This window comes from Convolutriloba macropyga, chromosome 1 (assembly GCF_964194025.1).
Source record: "Convolutriloba macropyga chromosome 1, txConMacr16.3, whole genome shotgun sequence".
Classification (NCBI taxonomy): Eukaryota; Metazoa; Xenacoelomorpha; order Acoela; family Convolutidae; genus Convolutriloba; species Convolutriloba macropyga.
The window spans coordinates 51,334,145-51,355,671 of record NC_134468.1 but is presented as its reverse complement, the minus strand read 5'-3'; the positions used below and the strand labels follow the sequence as shown (position 1 = coordinate 51,355,671).

The window sequence follows — 21,527 nt, the reverse complement described above, 5'->3', positions numbered from 1 at the left end:
AATACTAAGATAAGAAATAAAATTATAAATTATTCACAAATGTATCTTTTAAATAAACAGTTTAGTGATAAGTTTAATAAAATATATACTAAATCAATGAATGATAATAAAATAGATAATGACAAATAGAATGAATTAGTCTAGGTATATGAAGAATAAAAGAAGAACAAGAAAAGTAAATTGAGTATTTTTTTGAACTGAAGTTCTGAAGTTATTAGTGCTTAGTTTTAATAATATATTTAGTAATAATAATATTACTATTAATATTTACCATTTGATATATCTAGTCATAGACTTACACTTATAGTCATCGTCATAGTAATAGATTTATACTTATAGTCATAGTCATAGTCATCTGCGAAGCAGTTCCTGATAGACAAATATATTTTTTAACTCTAATATGATTAATTATCTTTTCTTTGTACCTAAATATAACCCTTTACCTTTCTGTACTACTTTTTTACCTTCACCAGTAGTTGCAAATTTAATTAAATCAGGTGTAGCTGATAAAGCAGATCTCGGGTTTCTAGTTGCAGCTGCACTTCCTATTTTACTTGCTATTTCTAATGCTCTTACTGGGTTATTACCAACTTTCTTTCCAATGTTAACTGTTGCTCTACCAACACTTTTAAAGATATCCTTCAATCCTTCTGCTTCTATTGTTGCATCACTGACAGTCATTGATTTATTCCTTTTACATTTAGTACAATTACCCTCTAACATCTTAGTTCCTTTAGCTGTGACAACCCCTCTTATATTATTAGTACCACTATAATGTCTACCACAAAACAATAAGAATTAGTTTTGAACTTAAAGTTACTCATTTTTATAAAAATAATGGAAGTTGAAATGTTTAATCCTTTTGTTGGGCCTGTTCTTTTTTAAAGCCTACGACTAAACCTAAAGATAAACCTAAGCCTAAAGTTAAGACTAAACCAACGCCTAACACTAAGCTTGAAGCTAAGGGTTTTTCTCTAGAGAATAAAAAGAAACTGGATATTTTTTTTGCTGAGGGTTTTTATTAAGACTAGTAGGAAATAGTTTGATTAAGATAAGTATATGGCTATAGGGCTGAGCTCATGTTTCACCATGGCTATTTATATTACTATGGCTATGTATAAGTATAAGTATATAGCTATAACTAAGAAACTATAACTATACTATTAGATATAAGTATACTTTAACTATACTATTAGATATAAGTATACTTTAACTACAAGATTTTATCAACCATCTTGTTACCATCACTATTCACACTAATAACCTTCAATGCATAACATATAACATCTGCAACTGCAGCTCTAAATTTAAAATTAAGTTGTATTGGTTGTGGACCAATATGATGATTTTGATATCTATTATCAAATACATATATTCTATAACTACTTTTAAATGTTCTATTATTTATATATGGTTTAATATTATGAGGTAATCCTTTATAATCTTTGTTGAAATTAACAATCTCTTTAGAAGCCTCATTATTAGTGCCATAATTAATATTCATTCTAGCTTCGGGATAAAACTCACTACCAATCTTACAATAACATTCAGTAACCTTCATTATATCAAATATACTTGCATCATGAGTTTGTTTATTAACATTATTATTTTCGTAACCAATTATTATGTATTGGGGTCTTTCCATACCAAGATCAAATAAGAAGTTATTAGCATTGGGTACATTCTTGTAAAATGTTTTCCTTTCATAATAACTGAAGTCAATATTATTCTTTTTAATCCTTTCTGTACAATAATTCTATTATCATTACTAGGATCAATACTAGGCACACACCATGATATATCTCTAATTTTTATATTACCATCATTAGCTACTGCATGAGCACCAGCACCAACTCTATATAGAGCTCTATCGTTATTATTACTTTAATAGTAGTTTAAATCCTAGTCCATATATAATCTTTTCTAAATCATTTACAAAACCAAATAGATCACACATCTAAATCATCATATACATATGTCCATGTTCAGCATCTAGATGATCTCCTTCGAGTTGGCTATATCTTATGTCCTGATCTCTAACAAAACCACTCTCATATACATTACCAGTACTAGTTAATAACTTATACATTAATAGATTAGGATGACAATTATCTATATATTCAATTGTCCTTCCACCACTAGTTTCAAGCTTAAATGAACTAAACAATGCCATCATACTGGAATTGACTAATATGATATTGGTATTATTAGCAAAGACGCCACCAGCTTGATCTGATACAACACACTCTATCTCTAGATATGAATCATGTATATTCAAATGGTTCTCTTCTCTATTGAGAATGATATTAATGTTAGTATTAACCGTTTTCATTGTTGCTAGATTTTTTGAATTATATTATAATCTTACTTTTGTGTATATCATTATTATATCCATAAGTTGTATCCAAATTAAAGTCCATTTTTATAAGGAAACAATTTAATTATCAGGGAACCTGCTTCGATGATAACTATAACTATCAGAGAATCTTCTTGGCATGCCACGGACGAAGTCCGTTCACAGAAAAGTATAATTATAACCATAACTCTAACTATAAATATAATTATAACTATAACTATAATTAGTATTATTTGAATATAAAAAATGACTGACAATTTAATCTTATGGGATCTACAAAAGATACATGAAGCTCTAACTAAAACTAAAGAGGAATATTCACTTTACTTTAGAATGATAAAGTCAACAGAAAAGTTAAACTTTAATGAACCTTTACTTAATTCTTCAAAATTAGGTTTAATTAGATTATCTGTTTATAACTCAGTGTTTAATGTGAATAGAAGGAATAATCAGTTCTTATATGATACCCAAGGTGAAAATTGGACAGATACCCGTTTTGTAGCTGTTATACCAGGTGCATATGAATTAATCGAAATAGCAGAATTAATTAAAGAGGAAACTAATGGTAACGTTTTCATAGAACCCGATAAGAATGCAATTAAATGTTTAATGGAAATAAAACAAGGTGCAATTAACTTTGACATAGAAAATTCAATAGCCCCATTACTGGGCTTTAGAAAAATAGTATACGAACAAGGTAAATATACATCTCAAAAGATTATTGATATTTTGGGATTTAGTGCTATTAACATTCACGGTAATGTTATATCTGGTGTTAAAGATAATGGTAATAACACAGAATACTATATACTTTTACTCTAACGGAACCACCAGGTTACTTGATAAATATTATACCAACTAATATCTTATATCGAAATGTAACAAAGGATAGAATAGAATATATTGAATTTCATTTAAAAGATTAGCATGGAAAACCAATTAATTTCAATGGTGATGTGTTGAGTTTTCCTTTACATCTGATTTAGTTTTAAACTTATACTTATACTTAGACTTATAGACTTAGACTTATAGACTTAGACTTATAGACTTAGACTTATACTTATACTGAGACCTAAACTTAGACCTATACTTAGACCTATACTTAGACTTATACTTAGACTTAGATTTATACTTAGACTTAGACTTATACTTAGTCATAAATTTTATTAAAGTATAAGAAGTCTCCAATCCCAATTAATTCTTAGTTTACCACAATCATATCTTTTTTTAGATTTATCAATGACAATGTAATTATAAGGCCTGGACCTTATAATTACTAAAAAATTATAACAAAGTTGAGATCGAGTAAAGTGATCATAATATGTAGCAGTGACGGCTTTGCCTGTTTGGTCAAAGAAAATAAATAGATTACAATTCTGTCTAGCATTCGGTCTATCTGCCGAGAATATATTTCGTTTAAGATATATCATATCACAATTTTCATGTCTAGCTCTACAAAAGTATGCTTTCATAATTGGTTCCTTAGCTATAACATCATCAAATATCATGAGTTTCTTTAGATCTTTTGGTAGTTTATCGGGGTGGGATAATTCTTTTATATCCTTAATAAACACAATATCTTTAATCTAAATCATTATATTGTTTACCAGGAGGACCAATGATATATAACCTATCAAATTGTATGCCGGGTATAAATAGATTCTTTAATAAGACTGTCTTATCACCTTCACTAGGACCAGATATTATACATCTGAGGTTTTCTGGGAAGAAGGCTTAGACTGTTATATTCGTATCAGTTATCCATGATTGTAGACTTCCATTAACATCGATCAATAAATTAGATGAGGGAGCAGAGGTGGAAGCCCCTTTACTATTTACTGGTGTACCAAGCCTCGATACCTTTAGGGAAGGGGCCCCTGGCCCTGTTACACCACCAAGACCGGAGGTCCTTCCACATCCAGAACCACATTGTGAACAAGGTTTATCTCTTTGTTTGCTTTCACGAGCCTTCGACCACACTGTGTCATCATCATCTGATAAGGGAGATTCTTGTTTACCATTAACCTTGACATTAACATTTGTCATTAGCATAGCCTTTGTCACTGACATTGTCAGTGGCATTGTCATTGTCATTGCCATTGATATTATGATTAACATTATCATTAACCTTATCATTAACATTATCATTAACATTGTCATTGACATTGACACCATCTTCAACAACAAGTTTACCTTTAACTTTACAACCTAAACAGTTATTATATGCTTCAGGGGATTTAACTTGATTAAGTAGAGTAATCAAAGCACTCTTTAATCTATAACAATTATCAATAAGATAGATCATGTATAAACAGTAAGCCCCACAATAAGATTCATCATATTCTTGTATTCTTTCATCTGAGCCTAGATCAACATATTCTTTTAAGAATAAAGGAGGAGTCTTAACACCGAAACTGTCAAAGTAATGTATCTGTTCACCATCTCTTCTTATAACTAGAACCCAATGAGTACCATCAGACGGGTGTAGATTTACTATAATATTTAAGTTATTCTCATTAATGTTGTCTGGAGTCTGATCTCTCGTTACTATCTCAATCGGAGTTATACTTATATCTTTTCCGATATCTCCTATTTTCATATTACTCATGGGTTTATTATCAATGCTAAATCTAATAATAAATTCTTCAAAAGTTTGGGTAAGCATTTCTATATAATAATTATTATTGTTTAATTATAAGTCTAAGTCTATAAGACTAATTATAAGTCTATGACTATGTCTAAGTCTAAGTCTAATTATAAGTCTAATTATAAGTCTAATTATAAGTCTAAGTCTAATTTTAAGTCTTTATTTCATATAAAAAAATGGCGGCAGGCCCTCGTGTTAATAGGAGTACTATTTGTACTCGTGTTAATAGGAGTAGTTTGTTATCTAATATATGATGATTTGCCAAGTAATTATACCAAACGCGAAGAAAGCTTTGAATGGTTTATAAATAAAAGTTTAGTTAGATTTGACTCTGAAAAGTCACCATTGCATACTATTGTTTATGGTGCTAGTAACAAAGGCAAGACTTATTTTGTTAAACAATACTTAAATTTGTATCAACAGTACGAGGAAGAACATAAAAAGAAAATAATCGTAGTGTGTAAAGATGAGAAGGAGTTGATAAATCCAGAAACTGGAATGCCCTATGACGGATTTAATATGTGTGGTATAGATATGATTACATCAATAAATAGACTATTTTGAAAATTGTGTAAGAGTTATTGATGATATGGGCAATAAGTTAAAAGATGATATAGCTGAATAATTTGCTGGTGGGAGACATGATGATATTCAAATGATTGTAATTGGACATAAACCGGTTCAAATAGCTAATACGGCAAGAATGAGTTGTGATACTATTTATATAACAACTTATAATGGAGCTGATCTGTTTAAAAATTTTAATGAAATATATAAATGTAAGCATGACTTCCATGGCACAATTATTGAATTAAATAGAAGCTTTTATAATTGTATGGATAAAACAGCTGAAGCACTTCGTTATTGTTTGATTAAGTATAATGTTAAAGTTGATGATTTTATTATTTTTGATAAAAATAACAACTATATATGACTCAAGAATTTGTTTCATGAACCTTAAGGCCCTTAGTTTTAAAGATGAACCAGATAATGATGAGATAGATAAACTTATAGATTATATTAAACCACTAATGAATAATGCTACAAATAGAAATACTATTAATAAAGATAACTATATATTCTACGTTAATAAACTTCTTACTTCAACAGGTATTAAGATTCAGAATGATGTTCTAACTCAAGAGAAGGTTTCTGCAAAAGGGACAAAGTATTTGGGTTGGATAGCATGGGGTAGAAGTTTACTCTTAGCTATATATAGTTATATGAAACCTGACCCAACAGTAAAAACTGCAGCACGGGTGGCAACACAAACAAGACATTTTATAAATAGAACGGGGTCATTCTTCAACTCTGCTTGGGGGAAGAAGAGACTTCGACTATGAAAAGCAATTTGAAGAGGATAGGGAATATATTAGAGCTTCACCCTTACCATGGGATATACAAGAAGAATATATTGAGACTGAAGCTTTAAGCAATAAGGGGAGAAAAGATTTAAATGAACTATATAAAAATAATCAAAAATTTAAAGATGAGATTATAAATTTTGTTGAAGATAAAGCTGAATTGGATAAAGAAAAGATTTTAGATAAAAGATTTAAATATAATACACCTAATAAGTTGGGAATGGAAACTCTGGCCAAGTTTGCCTTCTCTAATGATTATACTAAAGATTTAATTGAAATTATAGGACATCATAAGATATTATGATTTTAAATAATTATAACTATAAATAAATAATTAGAACTATGATTAAATAATTAAATATAAAACTATGAATAAGTAAATAAATAAATAAACAATTAATATGACTAAGTCTATGAATAAGTCTATGACCAAGTCTATGACTAAGTCTATGACTAAGTCTATGACCAAGTCTATGACCAAGTCTATGACCAAGTCTATGACCAAGTCTATGACTAAGTCTATGACCAAGTCTCTGACTAAGTCTATGGCTATACTAAAAATGTAAAACTGTAAGATAATATAATTGTAATTCTGACTAGATATTAGAGTTTATAAATAAATAATTAATCAATTGAAACTGTAAGATAATATAATTGTAATTCTGACTAGATATAAGATTCTAACTTTACTTCTAACTCTAACTCTAGTTTTGCTTCTAGCTCTAACTCTAACTTTACTTCTAACTCTGGCTTTGCTTCTAACTCTAACTTTATTTCTAACTCTAGCCCCACTTCTAACTCTAACCTTACTTCTAACTCTATCTCTACTTCTAACTCTAACCCTACTTCTAACTCTAGTTCAATCCCTAGTTCTACTTCTAACTCTAACCCCACTTCTAGATTTACTATTACTAATATCACATTTGATATAACAAATGAAACTCGTAATAGATGTTGAGTTATAAAACAAATAACATGTTTTTATTAAAAAAAGAAGGCAATATGTAAAGAATGTAATGCAACAAAGGTGAGGTGTGAATATTGTTCTTTTATATTTAGTTTTAGTGGGATAAAGGGTCATATAAAAAAAGCTCATAAAGAAATAGTTTTTCCCAGAGGTGTTCATTCAACTAAAGAATTAGAGTCTACTAAAATAAAACCTGTTAATGAATTCATTAAATCTAATACAATAGAAGGAGAAGGGGCCTCCGGCCCTGGTTCCCCAGCATGATCGAAGACCCATAAGTCTAATATAATATACAAGTCTAATATAATAGATGGAGAAGCATGGTCGAAGAACCATAAGTCCAATATAATAGATGGCGAAGAAGGGTCGAAGACCCATAAGTCTACTACAATAGATAAGTCTGATTCAATAGATGGTGAAGCATGGTCGAAGACCCATAAGTCTAATGAATCCGAATATTAAAAATCTTATCTTACTCTCTAAATTAAAAGCTAAGGGTATAGATATAGATAATTTATTAGAAGAACAGATTGCCATATTTTTTTAATTATCATTTAGCACTAGCATTATTATAAAATGTATAATATAATATAATGTAATATAATATAATATAATGTGATATAATATATGATATAAAATTTTAGAAAATATTAAATAATGCACATAGATCACATAAAGCACATAAGGAAGCGCTTTATTTGAGTAGAAAGTGAATGTGGTATATGTGGAGAGTAGGTAGTATGTGTGTATTGCGGATTATGACTTATTTTTTTACTTTAATTTTGTTTTTAGTTTTGCTTATAGTAGTGGATAAAACAGGGCTTCCAGTTAGCAGGACGATTTGGTCTATTCCCCGGAATTTGTGAGGGGGAATAGGCCAAATTGGGCTGGTGGCTGGAAGCCCTGTTTTATCTACTACTGGGGGGCACAAACGGAAAAGATCCGTTTTTTCTGCATTAAATCAACCAATCGTCCTTTCTGATATCAAAACAAGTGCTTGTTGGCATTTAGGCATTTACTTTTGTTGCATGTATACGAAAAATAGATCCAGCATTCGATGCTAAACAATTTGTTAAGTTTTAGAGATTTTTTTAACTGTCACATTTTCCAATCAATTTACCGTTAAGTTTACCGTGGAAACCAAAAATTTCCGGGTTTCACGCTATTTTACCCGTGAAGTTAAGTTTCACGTGTTTCCTGGCAAGATTTCCGGGGTTCAATGCACTGGGAATGGAAAGTTTAAACTTTTAAACTAAATCGGGTGCGCCAACCCATGGAGCACGTGCAAAATTTAATATTTTATATTTTCAGTTTAAGTTGTGAATTGTTTGAAGTTAAAAACAAATCTCAACTCTCGTTGGTTCATTTTGCGATGAACATAGAACTTTCAATTCAGTTTTCACCTCGCCGCTGAACCTTCACTGGTGGGAGATCAATTTATCTTGGAGGGAGATCACCATAAATTGTAGATGTATATCTTCGTTTGGATCTAATCTGTTTTGCCCCCCTTGCTTAGTGAGCATAAATCTTTTATGACCCCCAGGTGCACGTGCTATTTTGTTACATAGTAACGTGCTATATAACAACATATAATTTGTAACTGGGGGTCATAAAAAACGCTGGGGGGGGGGGAACAGAATAGATCCCTTCGTTTAGTTATTTCTCGTGGTGTAACATTGCCTTAAGCTGCAGGACATAATGTTTGAATTAATGTTGCGCTGTTTAGTACAATATGGTTAACATTGACTATGGCGATTCCTTCACTGCTCAATTGGACGAACTATTCGAAATGCCGATTACTTTTGTGAAGAGATCTACAGCCGAGTTAGTGAAGTGCACTTTGCACAGTGTTGACTATGATTCCTCTGGTCGAGGAGGTCCCAGACTATCAGATACAGCTATCAGGGAGTTGGAAACACTTCTCGAAGAGAGTTACGCTGGCAACGACTTATCAGTCAGCGTAGTACAGGAATCGGGAAATACCGTTCAAAATCGAGTGTATTCGGTTATACTCAAGAGTAAGAAGCCCACCACTGCAAAAAATCCAGTCACGCCTGTAATTAATGTGAATGAGGTGATGATTGCTAAACTGAATCTGCTGCTGGAGCGACAGACTGGACAGAGTGGTCGATTGAGAGGCTCTCCGTCTTCTCCTGCATCTGCTACTGAGGTCCCACCTGCACAGGCTGCTAAAACTTTTCATTTACCTACTCTAACATTGCCAGCTGTTGGGTCCAAAGCAAAGGCGACTGTCGTCTACACAGTGACTCCGAGTGACATCTTTCTGATGCTGGAGAGAGACGCCTCTGATTTTGATAATATTGCCAACCGAGTAAGTACTTCGAAAACATCTTTGAGAAACTAAACTCACTTTTTAATAGCCGCACAGCGATAGCTGGGGCTATTATTTGCCTTCTCTTGGTTTTTTACAATTCAAGAATTTGAATTGTATTGGGGTGCTGTCTTTTTTACGACTCGAAGAGGAGTATTGGAGAAGTCCTTTTTTAAATAATTTTATTGAGTGATTAATAGCCGCCCTCATCTTCTCAGCCGGCTATTATAGCGCTCCTATTTTTTACAATTCAAAGAATTTGAATTGTATTGGGGCGCTGTCTTTTTTTTTAAGATCTGTTCACACATTTTCATGATTTTTAAGTCAAATTGGAGTAGTGATTTTGGTCACGCCGAAACAGGAAATGGAGCGAAAAAGCGAGTGGTTTTACGGCGTGAATTTTTTTCGCTCTAATTTGAAAGTAGAGTGAGAAAACGGTGTTTGAACAAAAATTCGGTTTCTCGGTAGCGGTTTTTTGTTCACATGCGGCAATTTCAGTCTGATTTTTACTGTTTTTTCGATTTTTTGGATCGGATTTTTTTCTAAATGGTTCAAATCCATTCACATTTCATTCTAGGCCCAGTTTTTGTTTGAATTAAATTTTCAATTCTCGCTAGTGGTTTTTTTGTTCACATGCGGCATTTTGACATTGATTTTCTGTTTTTCTTTAAATTATTTTTTGATCTGATTTTTTTAAAATGGTTTTTTCAATTCACTCATCGTCCATTCTAGGTCTAGTTTGTCTGTTTAGTCAATGAAAATTCTTTGAATGGTACGTCAAGACTTGTCCTGCTATGTTTTTTTTTAATTCGTCGAATAAAAAAAATGTTTCGCTTTACCTCATTTTTGCCGCCTTTTCAACATTTTGCGTGAAATCTTTTTGACTTCTCTAGGCTAGTTTCTCTCTTCTCTCATTCTGCTAAAAGTGATTTTGAACATCAGTTGCTCAGCAAAGCAATTCAAAATGAACAGAGTTAGCACAAAAATGGATGTCAGAAATAGACACGAGATAAACCCATAAAGCCCAATTTTAGATACCCGCTATTTGAACGTCGTTCCTATAAGTCTTATTTACCATCTCTAATGCTTATTGGCATTGATACTAGCCCCTGTAGCCTTTCTCTAAGAAACAGAAGTATGTTCAACTACGAAATGCCATCGAAATAAATTGGACTTAAAAAATGTTTTTGAACAAAAATCTTTTTTTTTTCAATATCTTCTGTTATTTCAATCCCAATCATGCTTATTGGAATCAACGGCGGCTATTTTCCGGCAATCTGCCGGGTATGTTTTTTGAATGAAACACGTGAAAAATGAAACGCGTGAAAAAATGTGGAGTGATTTTGGTGCTGAACAAAAGTGAAGAGCGGAGCGAAAAGAGTGGTGTTTGTTCTTACCGCTGTTTTTGAGAGAGCGAGAAATTGATGCGTAAAAAAATTTTCTCTAAGCGAGCGAAATTTTTTTGTTCACGTGCGGCTTTTAAAAGCACTTTTTTGCAACTTTTTTTGGTTATAAGGTTTGATTATGATATTGTATTAGTTTTAGGCTTGTTTTGATGGGAATTGAAGGTTTCAATTAGTTAATTTGAGTTTAATGCTAATTTGGTGGTTTTTGATCAGTTTTGATGAATTTTAGACGAAATTTAATGAATTTTTTGCCTGTTTTTTTACTGCTTTAAGTGGGATTTGAATAGAAGCTTGTTACCTAAGGAATTTTCAGATACCAATTGATTAAAGTTTTGTTGGTATAATACATTTTTTCTGAGGAAAAATGACAGAAAAATTGAGAAATTTTCAACCATTTTTCTTTTTTGCAGTATTTTAAAATCTTAGACAAGTTTTATAGCCTATTATGACTTGCCCATTATTTTGCGAGCTTTTCATTGCTCTAATTGCAATGCAACTTTATTCGGCTTTATGTTTCCTCGTAATATTAAAAAGAATCATTTTTCTAGTATTGTTGGTCAATTTGTTTTTGATTGCCGTTTCTTTTCTTGCTTACTTTTTATGGCATTTGTGGAGGTTTAGGATTCACAATAGTTGTTCTAGGTGTTTAGTCATGTAGTAAACCATAGAACTTAATGTATGACATGCTCATAAAATACATAGTGAACGCACAATTCAAAATTTTCATAATAAATGGGAGAACAAAAAGAGATGGTTACTAAGAGTAAACCGGATTTTAACAATATAAAGAAAGCATCATAAATAATGATGGGCATCATCACTGAATGTCATCTTGGCGGGAGACGTCTTGGAATATTTGTTCTTGACGGGATTAGTCAGCCAGGTACACCTGTTATCTGTTAGTTTAACTAACAGGGACCCGTGCGGTAGAAAATAGCTTAGAGAAAATCCCAAAGATTAAAGAAAATGGGTAAAAATAACCTAAGATTAATCAACCATTGATAGGACCGAAACCAAAGACCGTATTCAAAACTAAACCTCATATATTTGAGCTGCCTTTCTCTTATTAGCTTTACTCCTTGAAATCTTTTGAAACTTATTGTATTTTCGACCAATAAGTCTAACTCTATATTGAACAGTTTTAATATTTACAGCTTCATAATTAATTAAAGTCTTAGACTTAGAAGATTTTCATCAGTAACCCCGAGGTTTTAAAGTGCTTTAGAAAAATCCCCAACCCAACCCGTAACCGTACACAGTGCACGGATATTACACTGGAGACAGAGATTTAAAAAAAGTTAATATTTTGAAAACTTGTAACAAATTTGTCGGTAGGAAGACGCGAATAAAAAGCACTTTAATCCCGAGAACCCGAGAATTAATCTCGAGAAAACACAAGATTTGTGATAACAAATCACCAGTTCCACCAATTTCCACGAAAGTTTGTGGGAGTCAGTTGCAGAAGTCACAACGGAATCAGTCGCAAGTGAGAATTTACTCGCGTGGGGCTAACTTCTCGTTGGTGAATAGAGAAAATTTCTTTGCGTGGAAAGACCGCATCATACCAAGTGAGTACAAAAAAAAGTTTTCTCTAGTTGTTGTCGTTGGTAATCGAAACTGATCGCCACTGCGTTAGTCTTGTTAGTCTAGGAATTTTTTTCTCATACGATCTTAGTTGCGAAAGTGACTTGTAGATAACGAGCGGCATAGCAATCGGAAAAAAAACTGCAGGATATTTGCGTTGTAAAATCAATTAAAGCAATTGCGTTGTTTTGTACTCTGAAAGTTATATATTGAGTTTTTCTGAAACTACCATTAATTAAAAAAAGCAAAAAAAAGTTGATCAGGTAACGTTAAGCAGGAGAAAATAAAAGAAAATTAAAGCACCTAATATCATCCTTGTCGTAATTAGAAAAAATATGTATATTATAAACATCGATAAAACAGGAAAAATCGGAATTCAGCTAGTATCATATTAAAATAATAAAGAGAATTTAGGTGAGACAGTCAATTATAAGACTGTAAATTAAAATTTTGTTAAAAATTATGAAAAAAAATAATAAGTAAAAAGGAAATACCATATTGAAATAAGCGTTAGGTTTTATAAACAAAAGTTTTTAAACATTAAAATAAAGAGAGTGTGATAGAAATTCAAAGATAAAATTAGAAAACACCTACCAGTGACGATCTACTTGGTAATTATTTTATAGAAACTATTATTTTCAACAACTAAACAAAGTTTGAAAAGGGCACGATACAAGTAGGGGAACAGTAAAATGGCAACGGGCTTGACCTCTAGAATGCTATTACCTGAAGCGTTTACCGGTTCAAACGACTTGGAAAGCTACGTGACGCATTTTGAGCTATTAACGGAACTACAAAAGTGGAAAAGAACTGAAGGAGATCCGGCCCGCGAAGTTGATGAACGGCCGAATCACTTTGCACTTAGGCTACAAAAATCTGCCGTAGAGTTCTATCGCACTCTACCGCAAGCTACAAAAGAAAATTATGATGAATGCGTTAAAGCTTTTCGAGAACTCTATAGCAAAAAACCGGTCGTTTTCCGGTGACGGCTAGCTCGCCGCGTACAGCAACCAGAAAAACTGACAGATTTTCTGGGAGATTTAAAGCAGTTGGCTTTGAAAGCTTACCCAACGGAGTCGCAAGACATTAGAGACCATCTCGTTTTGAGAGGATTTCTAGAAGGAATCAACCATAGTCAGGTGAGGTTAGATCTCAGAAAGCAAATCGGCGACAATGATATGAAAGTTGAAAGTTTTGGAACGAGCATTGCATCTAGAAGCTGTAACAAGAATAGAAGAGGAAGAGCAAACACCAAAAGTTGCGGTAATAAGACGGGATGAAATGAAAGATTTAGTGGAGGCCGTCACCAGGCTTGTGAACCAATTGTCAGTAGATGACAAACAGCGAGAGAACCGTCGAAATCAATCTAGGGAGCGAAGCAGTTCCCGGGGACGGTGGGGTGACGACAGACGTGAAAACAGAAACAAGATCGTGGGTTCAACGATCGGCGGCGATTGCCAACGCCAGGACCGAGTCACCGAGACAGATCTTTCGGAAGAGATGAACCGTCTAGAAGGAACGACAGGCAGGGTTTCAAGTGCAGAGCCTGTCGACAAGAAGGACACATTTCGAGGAATAGTCGAAATTGTTTCCTATGTGGAAGTTCCCAACACTTGAAAAGAAACTGCCCTTTTAAAAAGAAAGCCACCGAGAACTGTAATGTCATTAGAGTTTGTTCGACAAACACAATTAAATGTCTAAACGAAGAAATCATACTTCATGGGAACAGATAGGTTGGATTGATAGACAGTGGAAGTAGTATATCGCTTTTGAGCTGGTCCACATACGAAAAACTGGGCAAACCGGGAATTGTACAAACATACACAAAACGAGTTTTAACAGCCAATAACTCAGCTGTCAAAATAATAGGAAGAGTAACGCTGTTGGTACAGTTGCAACCAAGACTACCGGAGGGTGAACAAGAATTTTTGATAACGCCAGACAAAGGTATAGATTGTCTGCTGGGAATTGATTTCCTGAAAACCAACAAATGTGTATTGAACTTACAAGAAGAGAAACTATAGAGCAGTCACTTTAAATTTTCAATACCGCTTACCACAGAGAAAACGCAAGGTGTTCAGGTTTTTGCAGTTGCGGGACAAAACACTTATATACAGAGTAAAAACGAAATTCTAATGAGAATTAGATTAGCTGATGAAAACGGAGAAGAAATTCCGGGAGTGGAAGGGTTAGTTGAAGCTATTGAAGATATTGAACTAAAGACTGGTTTGCTTTTAGCCGCCTGTATGATATCAATGAAAGATGCTTCTAGTATGATAGTCTTAAATCTTACGGACGCACCAGTGACCGTGTATAAAAGCACTAAAGTAGGAACTTATATTGAAAACAAATAGAACTTAGTTGTGAATGGAATTTTCACAGATCAATATAAGCCAAAAACATTGGAAACTTTTCAAATGTGAAAACACGCAAATTTGGAAGGTTCTAATCTACATAAGCAGCAGAAAGAGAAAGTACAGGAATTGTTCATGAGACATCAACAAGTTTTCTCCCAAAACTCGATTGACATAGGATATTGTGACAAAATTGAACACCAAATTAAACTCAACAAAGATGCACAGCCATTCAGAAGTTATTGCAGTATGAGTTTTGATAAAAGAAAAGCAATGAATAAAATTGTCGAAGATCTAGAGGACGCAAAATTAATTGAACCAACCCATTCGTATTGGGCAGTGCCATCAATATTGGTGGAAAAGAAAGATGGCAGCTACAGACTAGTTGTAGATTACAGAGGCTTGAACAAACAAATCGAGAAAACCAGTTGGCCGCTACCAAGAATAAATGACGTTATTGACTCTCTAGACAGAAATTGTTACTTTTCCAATATCGATTTGACATCGGGATATTTCCAAATGGCGCTGGATGAAGAGTCGCAGAACGTTACAGCTTTTGTAACTCCTATGGGACTCTACAAGTGGAAGAGACTACCCATGGGTTTGGCGTCAGCGCCAGGAGCTTTCTTAAATTTAATGGAATTGATCATGGTGGGACTCTCTTATGAAGTGGCTTTAGTATACCTGGATGACATAATCATCTTCGGTAGATCCTTTGAGGAGCATCTCAACCGTCTAAATCTCGTACTTGGACGACTTAAAGACGCTGGATTGAAAATAAAAGGCTCAAAAATGTAGATTTTTTCAGGAAAAAATTCATTTCCTGGGACATACTGTATCAAATCAAGGCTTAGAAGTGGATCCGGAGAAAGTAGCGGCAGTTAGTAAAATGAAAAGTCCACGAACAATAAAAGAATTGAGGGCAATATTAGGACTAGTTGGTTTTTACAGAAGATTCATACAAGATATTGGAAAAATAGCAGAGCCGCTTTATAAGCTATTAAACAAAAAAGAACGTTTTTCTTGGAGCAAAGAGTGTGAATCAGCAGTTGAACAACTAAAACAAGCATTACAGAAAGCACCAATATTGGGTCATCCAAATGACTTGGATCCCTATACGTTAACCACCGACGCCTCTGTTTGGCATTGGCGCAATTATTTCCCAAAAGACATCAATGGGGTGAAAGAGTTATTGCATACGCAAGCAAAACGCTCAGCAAGAGTCAACGAAACTACTCTGCGACAAAACGAGAACTTTTTGCAATAGTTTATTGCACTCAACACTTCAGAAATTATCTTCTGGGACAAAAGTTTTTAAATGTTACCGACCATAGGGCCCTCACATGGTTATATAGTTTTAAGGAAACAGACGGATTATTGGCCAGATGGATAGAAAAGCTCGGAAAGTTTGATTTTGAAATCAAACACGAAGCGGGAAAAAAGATCCCTCACGCAGACTGTCTGTCGAGAGTTCCATAGACAGAAGAACAAGTCAAAAACTACGATCAAGTGAACCAAGTAAATACGGAAGACAAAAACATCTGGTCCATTGGACTAGGGAAATCTGTTGAACAACTAGTTGAGCATCAAAAAAATGCAGCCGACCTCATTATACTAAGAAACTGGGTTGGGAATGGGAGACGCCCTCAAAGAAAAACATGGCAGGAGCCTCTAGAGCCCTGTGGAAACTTTGGACTGATTTCAGAAACTTACAAATTGAAAATGATCTAATCAAGAAACAGAAACGTTTTGACGAATTTAACAAAACACAAATAGTCATTCAAAGATCACTTGTAAAAGAAATTCTACCTTTCCTTCATGAACATTGTGGACATTTTGGTATGGCCAAGACATTTGATCGGGTTCGAGAACGATTCTACTGGCCCGGGATGAAAAAGGATGTTCACGAGTGGGTAAGTTCTTGCGAAGTATCCTGTCAAAAGAAGTCTCCACACCAGAAACACATACACAGCCTGACAACGTGGAAACCAAGTCATCCGTTTTGGCAAGTCGCCTTGGACATTATGGGACCTTTACCTGAGTCAAGTGGAAACAAATACATTCTGTTAATTGGAGATCAGTTTACAAAATGGTATGAAGCATTTCCCATGAGCAACCAAGAAGCTTCAACGGTAGCTAAGGATTTTTAAACGTATGGGTTTCAAGGTTTGGTTGTCCGGCAAATCTCCTTAGCGACAAGGACAGTAACTTCATGTCGAATTTTTTCAAGAACATGTGTAAAGAGCTGGGAATTAACAGGACATCAACAACAGCTTATCATCCTCAAGGAAACGCAATGATAGAGCGCACCAATCGAACAATCGAAGAGAGCCTTGCAAACCTTGTGGGTGAACATCACAACACCTGGAGCGACTATCTTCCGCTAGTAATGATGGCGTACAGATCATCAATTCACTCTGTTACCAAGTACAGCCCCTTTTACCTCCTTTTTGGACGATCATGCGCGCTACCGATTGATTGCATATATCAAACAATACAAACCAAAATCTACCCGACCTTGAGTGATTACGCTGGTTGCTTGAAAGACGAACTACAGACGTGCCATAAACTGGGTCGGGAAAACATGGATGTGGAACAAGAAAGACAAAAAACCTACTATGACCGTAGCACATTTGGACCACAATATGAAGTAGGTGATCTAGTAATGGTGTTCAACCCCACAATAAAAACTGGCCAGACAAAGAAATTTTAATCCTTTTAGAGTGGACAGCAAGTAATGCGTGAAATAATCAACGGTCTAAACTTTGTTATTGAGGATGTGAAAACGAAAAAACAACAAAAGGTCCACTACGATCGACTCAAACGTTTTAACAGTAGAAGTGCTACCACTGATATAAAAGAACCTAAGAAGGCAAAAAGTGAATAGAGAATATCCCAAAATGACCTTACGGAGGACAATGATTTTGTGGGAATTGAGGTAGTCACTCCAAAATTGAATGACACAGGAAGAAGAGAAGTGAATCCTGAAGAGAATAATAGTCAAATTAATCATAGTACTGAAGCTCACAATGAGACAGTCAAGGAGGAGTTGTTTGAAACACCAATGGGTGGGAGTACAAGAGAATCAATAAATACTAACACAAACAACAAAAGCAGAAGCACAAAGATACCTGCGCCTAAAGTAGCCACACAGCAGAAGCGGTATAGCCTGGTGGCAACATCCGAAAGGAGTGAAGGCGAAGAATTTCCAAATAGAAGCACGGCTTCTACTTCGCAAAGTGTTACCAAACGACGATATCAAACAAGAAGTACGTCGGGAATAACAAGACCACCGAAACTCAAAGACTATTTCTTATTCAAGGATAACGATTCAGATGAAAAATTTGATAATGATGTATTTTTTTAAAAGGTGATACGACAACAGTCAGAGGGCATGGAACTCACATTGGAACGTGCAGCTGAACTGGAAACGTCTCCAGTTGGATAGCATAGTAGGTTTTTCACAATCCTTAGAGATTGTGGGGTATGATTTTGAGAACATTCTGCAGATGCAAAAATTTGCCATGACGGAACGGACAAAATGCAAAACGTCACACATAAATGAGGAGCATTTAAATAAAGGAGGACTCATCTACGCCGAGAGCAGCAGGAGTAAACTAAAATACTGCATGTACAGGGCTGCATATACGGTAAGTATGCTGAAAAAAGTGGTTGTTATGACGACGCAGTTTACTTAAACGAAAAATCACAAATAATTCTAACGTTTTACCCAATAAAAGAATCAGTCTGCCAAAGCCTATGGCAGGGACACAAAGCGCGGTTACCGGGTCTTGGTGACTTTGAATTCAATGCTCCTAAAGAAGTCCTTAATGAGATGAATGTTGACAGAACCGACGCAGAGTTTGTTCAGAAGGTATCAAAAACATTCATGAAAGGCGGAGATGAAAAAGGAGTGAATTATGTCTACCCCGTGGAGTGGATCAATCCAAAAGGTGAAACACAGAAAGGTAATATTATGATAAATGCTGAAATTTTCATGGAGACTTTGTTCATTGAAACTAGAGAAGCGAATGAAGGAACATTGTTATTTTTTAAAGACCCTCTGAAACAGGAGCAGACCTTGTTATATCAAGGAGACACATTTGAATTAGATTCAGTACATTTTTTTTGACCGAGACAAACAACCAATTGTCCTAACGATAGTTAAATTTTCAGACTCGATAACAGCAAAAATAGTCCTTGCTGGGAACAAAAAGTCCTTGACGAGCACATTAGACAGAAAGAAATTTAGTTGTTCAGTTGAAAAACAGGACAAAACAGAAGGAAACGACGGCCACGGAACAAAATTGTTCGCCAACAGATATCCGATACAGATCTCAGGGACATAAAACTCGACCAACTTTTTGTGTGGGATTTTCGAGGCATGTTTGAAAATCTGAAACAAATAGAGTTATTAAATTGTCTCATAGAAACACTGCACAGAGCTATGATTTTAACGACACCAATTAACGGAAACTCACATCAAATTTTCCTAAATCATTAAAAAAGCTCTGGGAACACACGCAGAAAGAGCGGGAGGAATACTTTATGTCCACAGGTGCGCTAAAGTTATCGTACATGTTGTCGAAAACCAGTTTTGTACCGAGGAAGTACCAATTAGGGTGTCTTCTGACAACAGTTCCGGAGGAATTAGATACATGGACCCTATTTCTAGAGTATTCTATAGAAATTTCACACTAATTAATTGCAACCCCATGTACCCGAACGCTCTTGAACTGCAGAATGGGTCATGGATAACATATGGCAGACAAATACAACTGATTGATAAACCCAATGATATGCCTAATTACAGAGTTAACGTCAATTTGTCAACCTCTGCGCCAATGGAAGGGTTTTTCAATGAATAAGACCTTGAACTCAGCAAGAGGGCCCAAAGATTAAGGCATTCGAGCAAAACGATTACAGAAAGAGAAGTTTTCCTGGGACAAGGAGGTTTGTATGAGCATGAGACTCTAGAGTATATCAACACGGACTGGAAGTACAATCACCAGTGGCATGAATTGCTGATTTTTGAATACCTGGGTAGTCAAGTGAAACAAGTTTGGCATGTGGCCAGGGAAATAACCATCAGTTTGATGACTATTTTTTTTGGATTAAAAATATTTTGTTTGGTACGTGTGTTTTTTTAATCGATATGCTACGCAGTGGCACCAATCCTGTGATTGCTCTGCAACTCATTAACCCAATGGGGGAACTAGGTTATTTTAATCATCTAAAACAACGTACTAAGGAACAAAAATTGACAAGAAAAAGAACAGTTGAACTGTGTGATGGTAATACAGACATTGTAGTTATAAAAGCAAAAAAGGCTAAATCTGTACCAGATATGACAGAATTTGAGATCGACACATTAGATTAATTTAAATGTATGATATGTAGGAATGGCAGAACCAAAAATCGGCGAATATTGCTACTGTCTACCCGAGTTGTTCGAGGTCAGGTCGATAGTCAGGCACCAAGTGTATCGGATTGTTGGAGTAACCTCAAATAAAAGATACGTGGTGCCATTGACGGAGCTGCAACCACCCAATATAGTGGATAGAGCCGCAATTAGTGTTATGGAGTTAAATGGGATGCATCAGAGAATCGAGGAACAGCAGAAGATGCTGGGAACTGCTGGGGCTCGGCTCGAAGAGGAGCTCCGGCAGTTAAAACTTGAAAGTCAAAGGTTAAGCGATCAATTGCTTGAGACCAAACGACTGCTTGAATTCGCTGGGAATCAGCGGGAATCCTGCAGGAAGCAGGTGGAAATATTGAAGAAAGAGTTGGCGGAGGTTACGAATGTAGCCGAAACAAAGACAAGAGAATGTATCGCTCTGGTGGATGAGCGGGAGTGTGTAGCTCGGGAGTTGGAGGGAGAATGCCTAGATAGATATCAGAAAACTATGGACCAGGTGAGAACAGAACAGACCTCAAAGAAGGTCATCCAGAGGAGACTGGAGGCGATCAACGCGCAGAGCCCTTTCAGTCGACTTCCGAACTTTTATGAGCTTCTATTCCTGCCACAGGGGGCCACAACCAGTACTATCCAGAGACATTTCAAAACGTTGGCAATGCTCTGTCATGTGGACAAGGGTGGTCGGGAAGACCTGTTCAAAATTATTCCTCAGGCAAAGAAAATTATGGAAGATGAAGAGGCCCGTAATATTTATGACAAGCACGGGATTGAAAAAGCAGAGGAATATATTAACTCAAAAATGGACCTTTGAAACTCTTGTGAGTGAGTGGAACACTCACATTTTCTAAGAGGGAGGCAGTGTAGTAAACCATTGAATTTAAAGTATGACATGCTCATAAAATACATAGTGAACGCACAATTCGAAATTTTCACAATAAATGGGAGAACAAAAAGAGATGGTTACTAAGAGTAAACCGGATTTTAACAATATAAAGAAAGCATCATAAATAATGTTGGGCATCATCAGTGAATGTCATCTTGGCGGGAGACGTCATGGAATGTTTGTTCTTGACGGGATTAGTCAGGCAGGTACACCTG

At 35.0% G+C, this 21,527-nt stretch overlaps 1 protein-coding gene across 1 annotated transcript in view; it reads left to right on the top strand.

The window, feature by feature from the left end:
* Window positions 1-21,527, top strand: part of LOC142340229 (uncharacterized) — a 105,807-nt gene that overhangs the window by 64,618 nt on the left and 19,662 nt on the right. Inside the window, exon 6 of the mRNA XM_075390755.1 lies at window positions 9,061-9,666. Coding sequence (XP_075246870.1) covers window positions 9,061-9,666 — 606 coding nt within the window. The remainder of the gene's footprint in view (window positions 1-9,060; window positions 9,667-21,527) is intronic.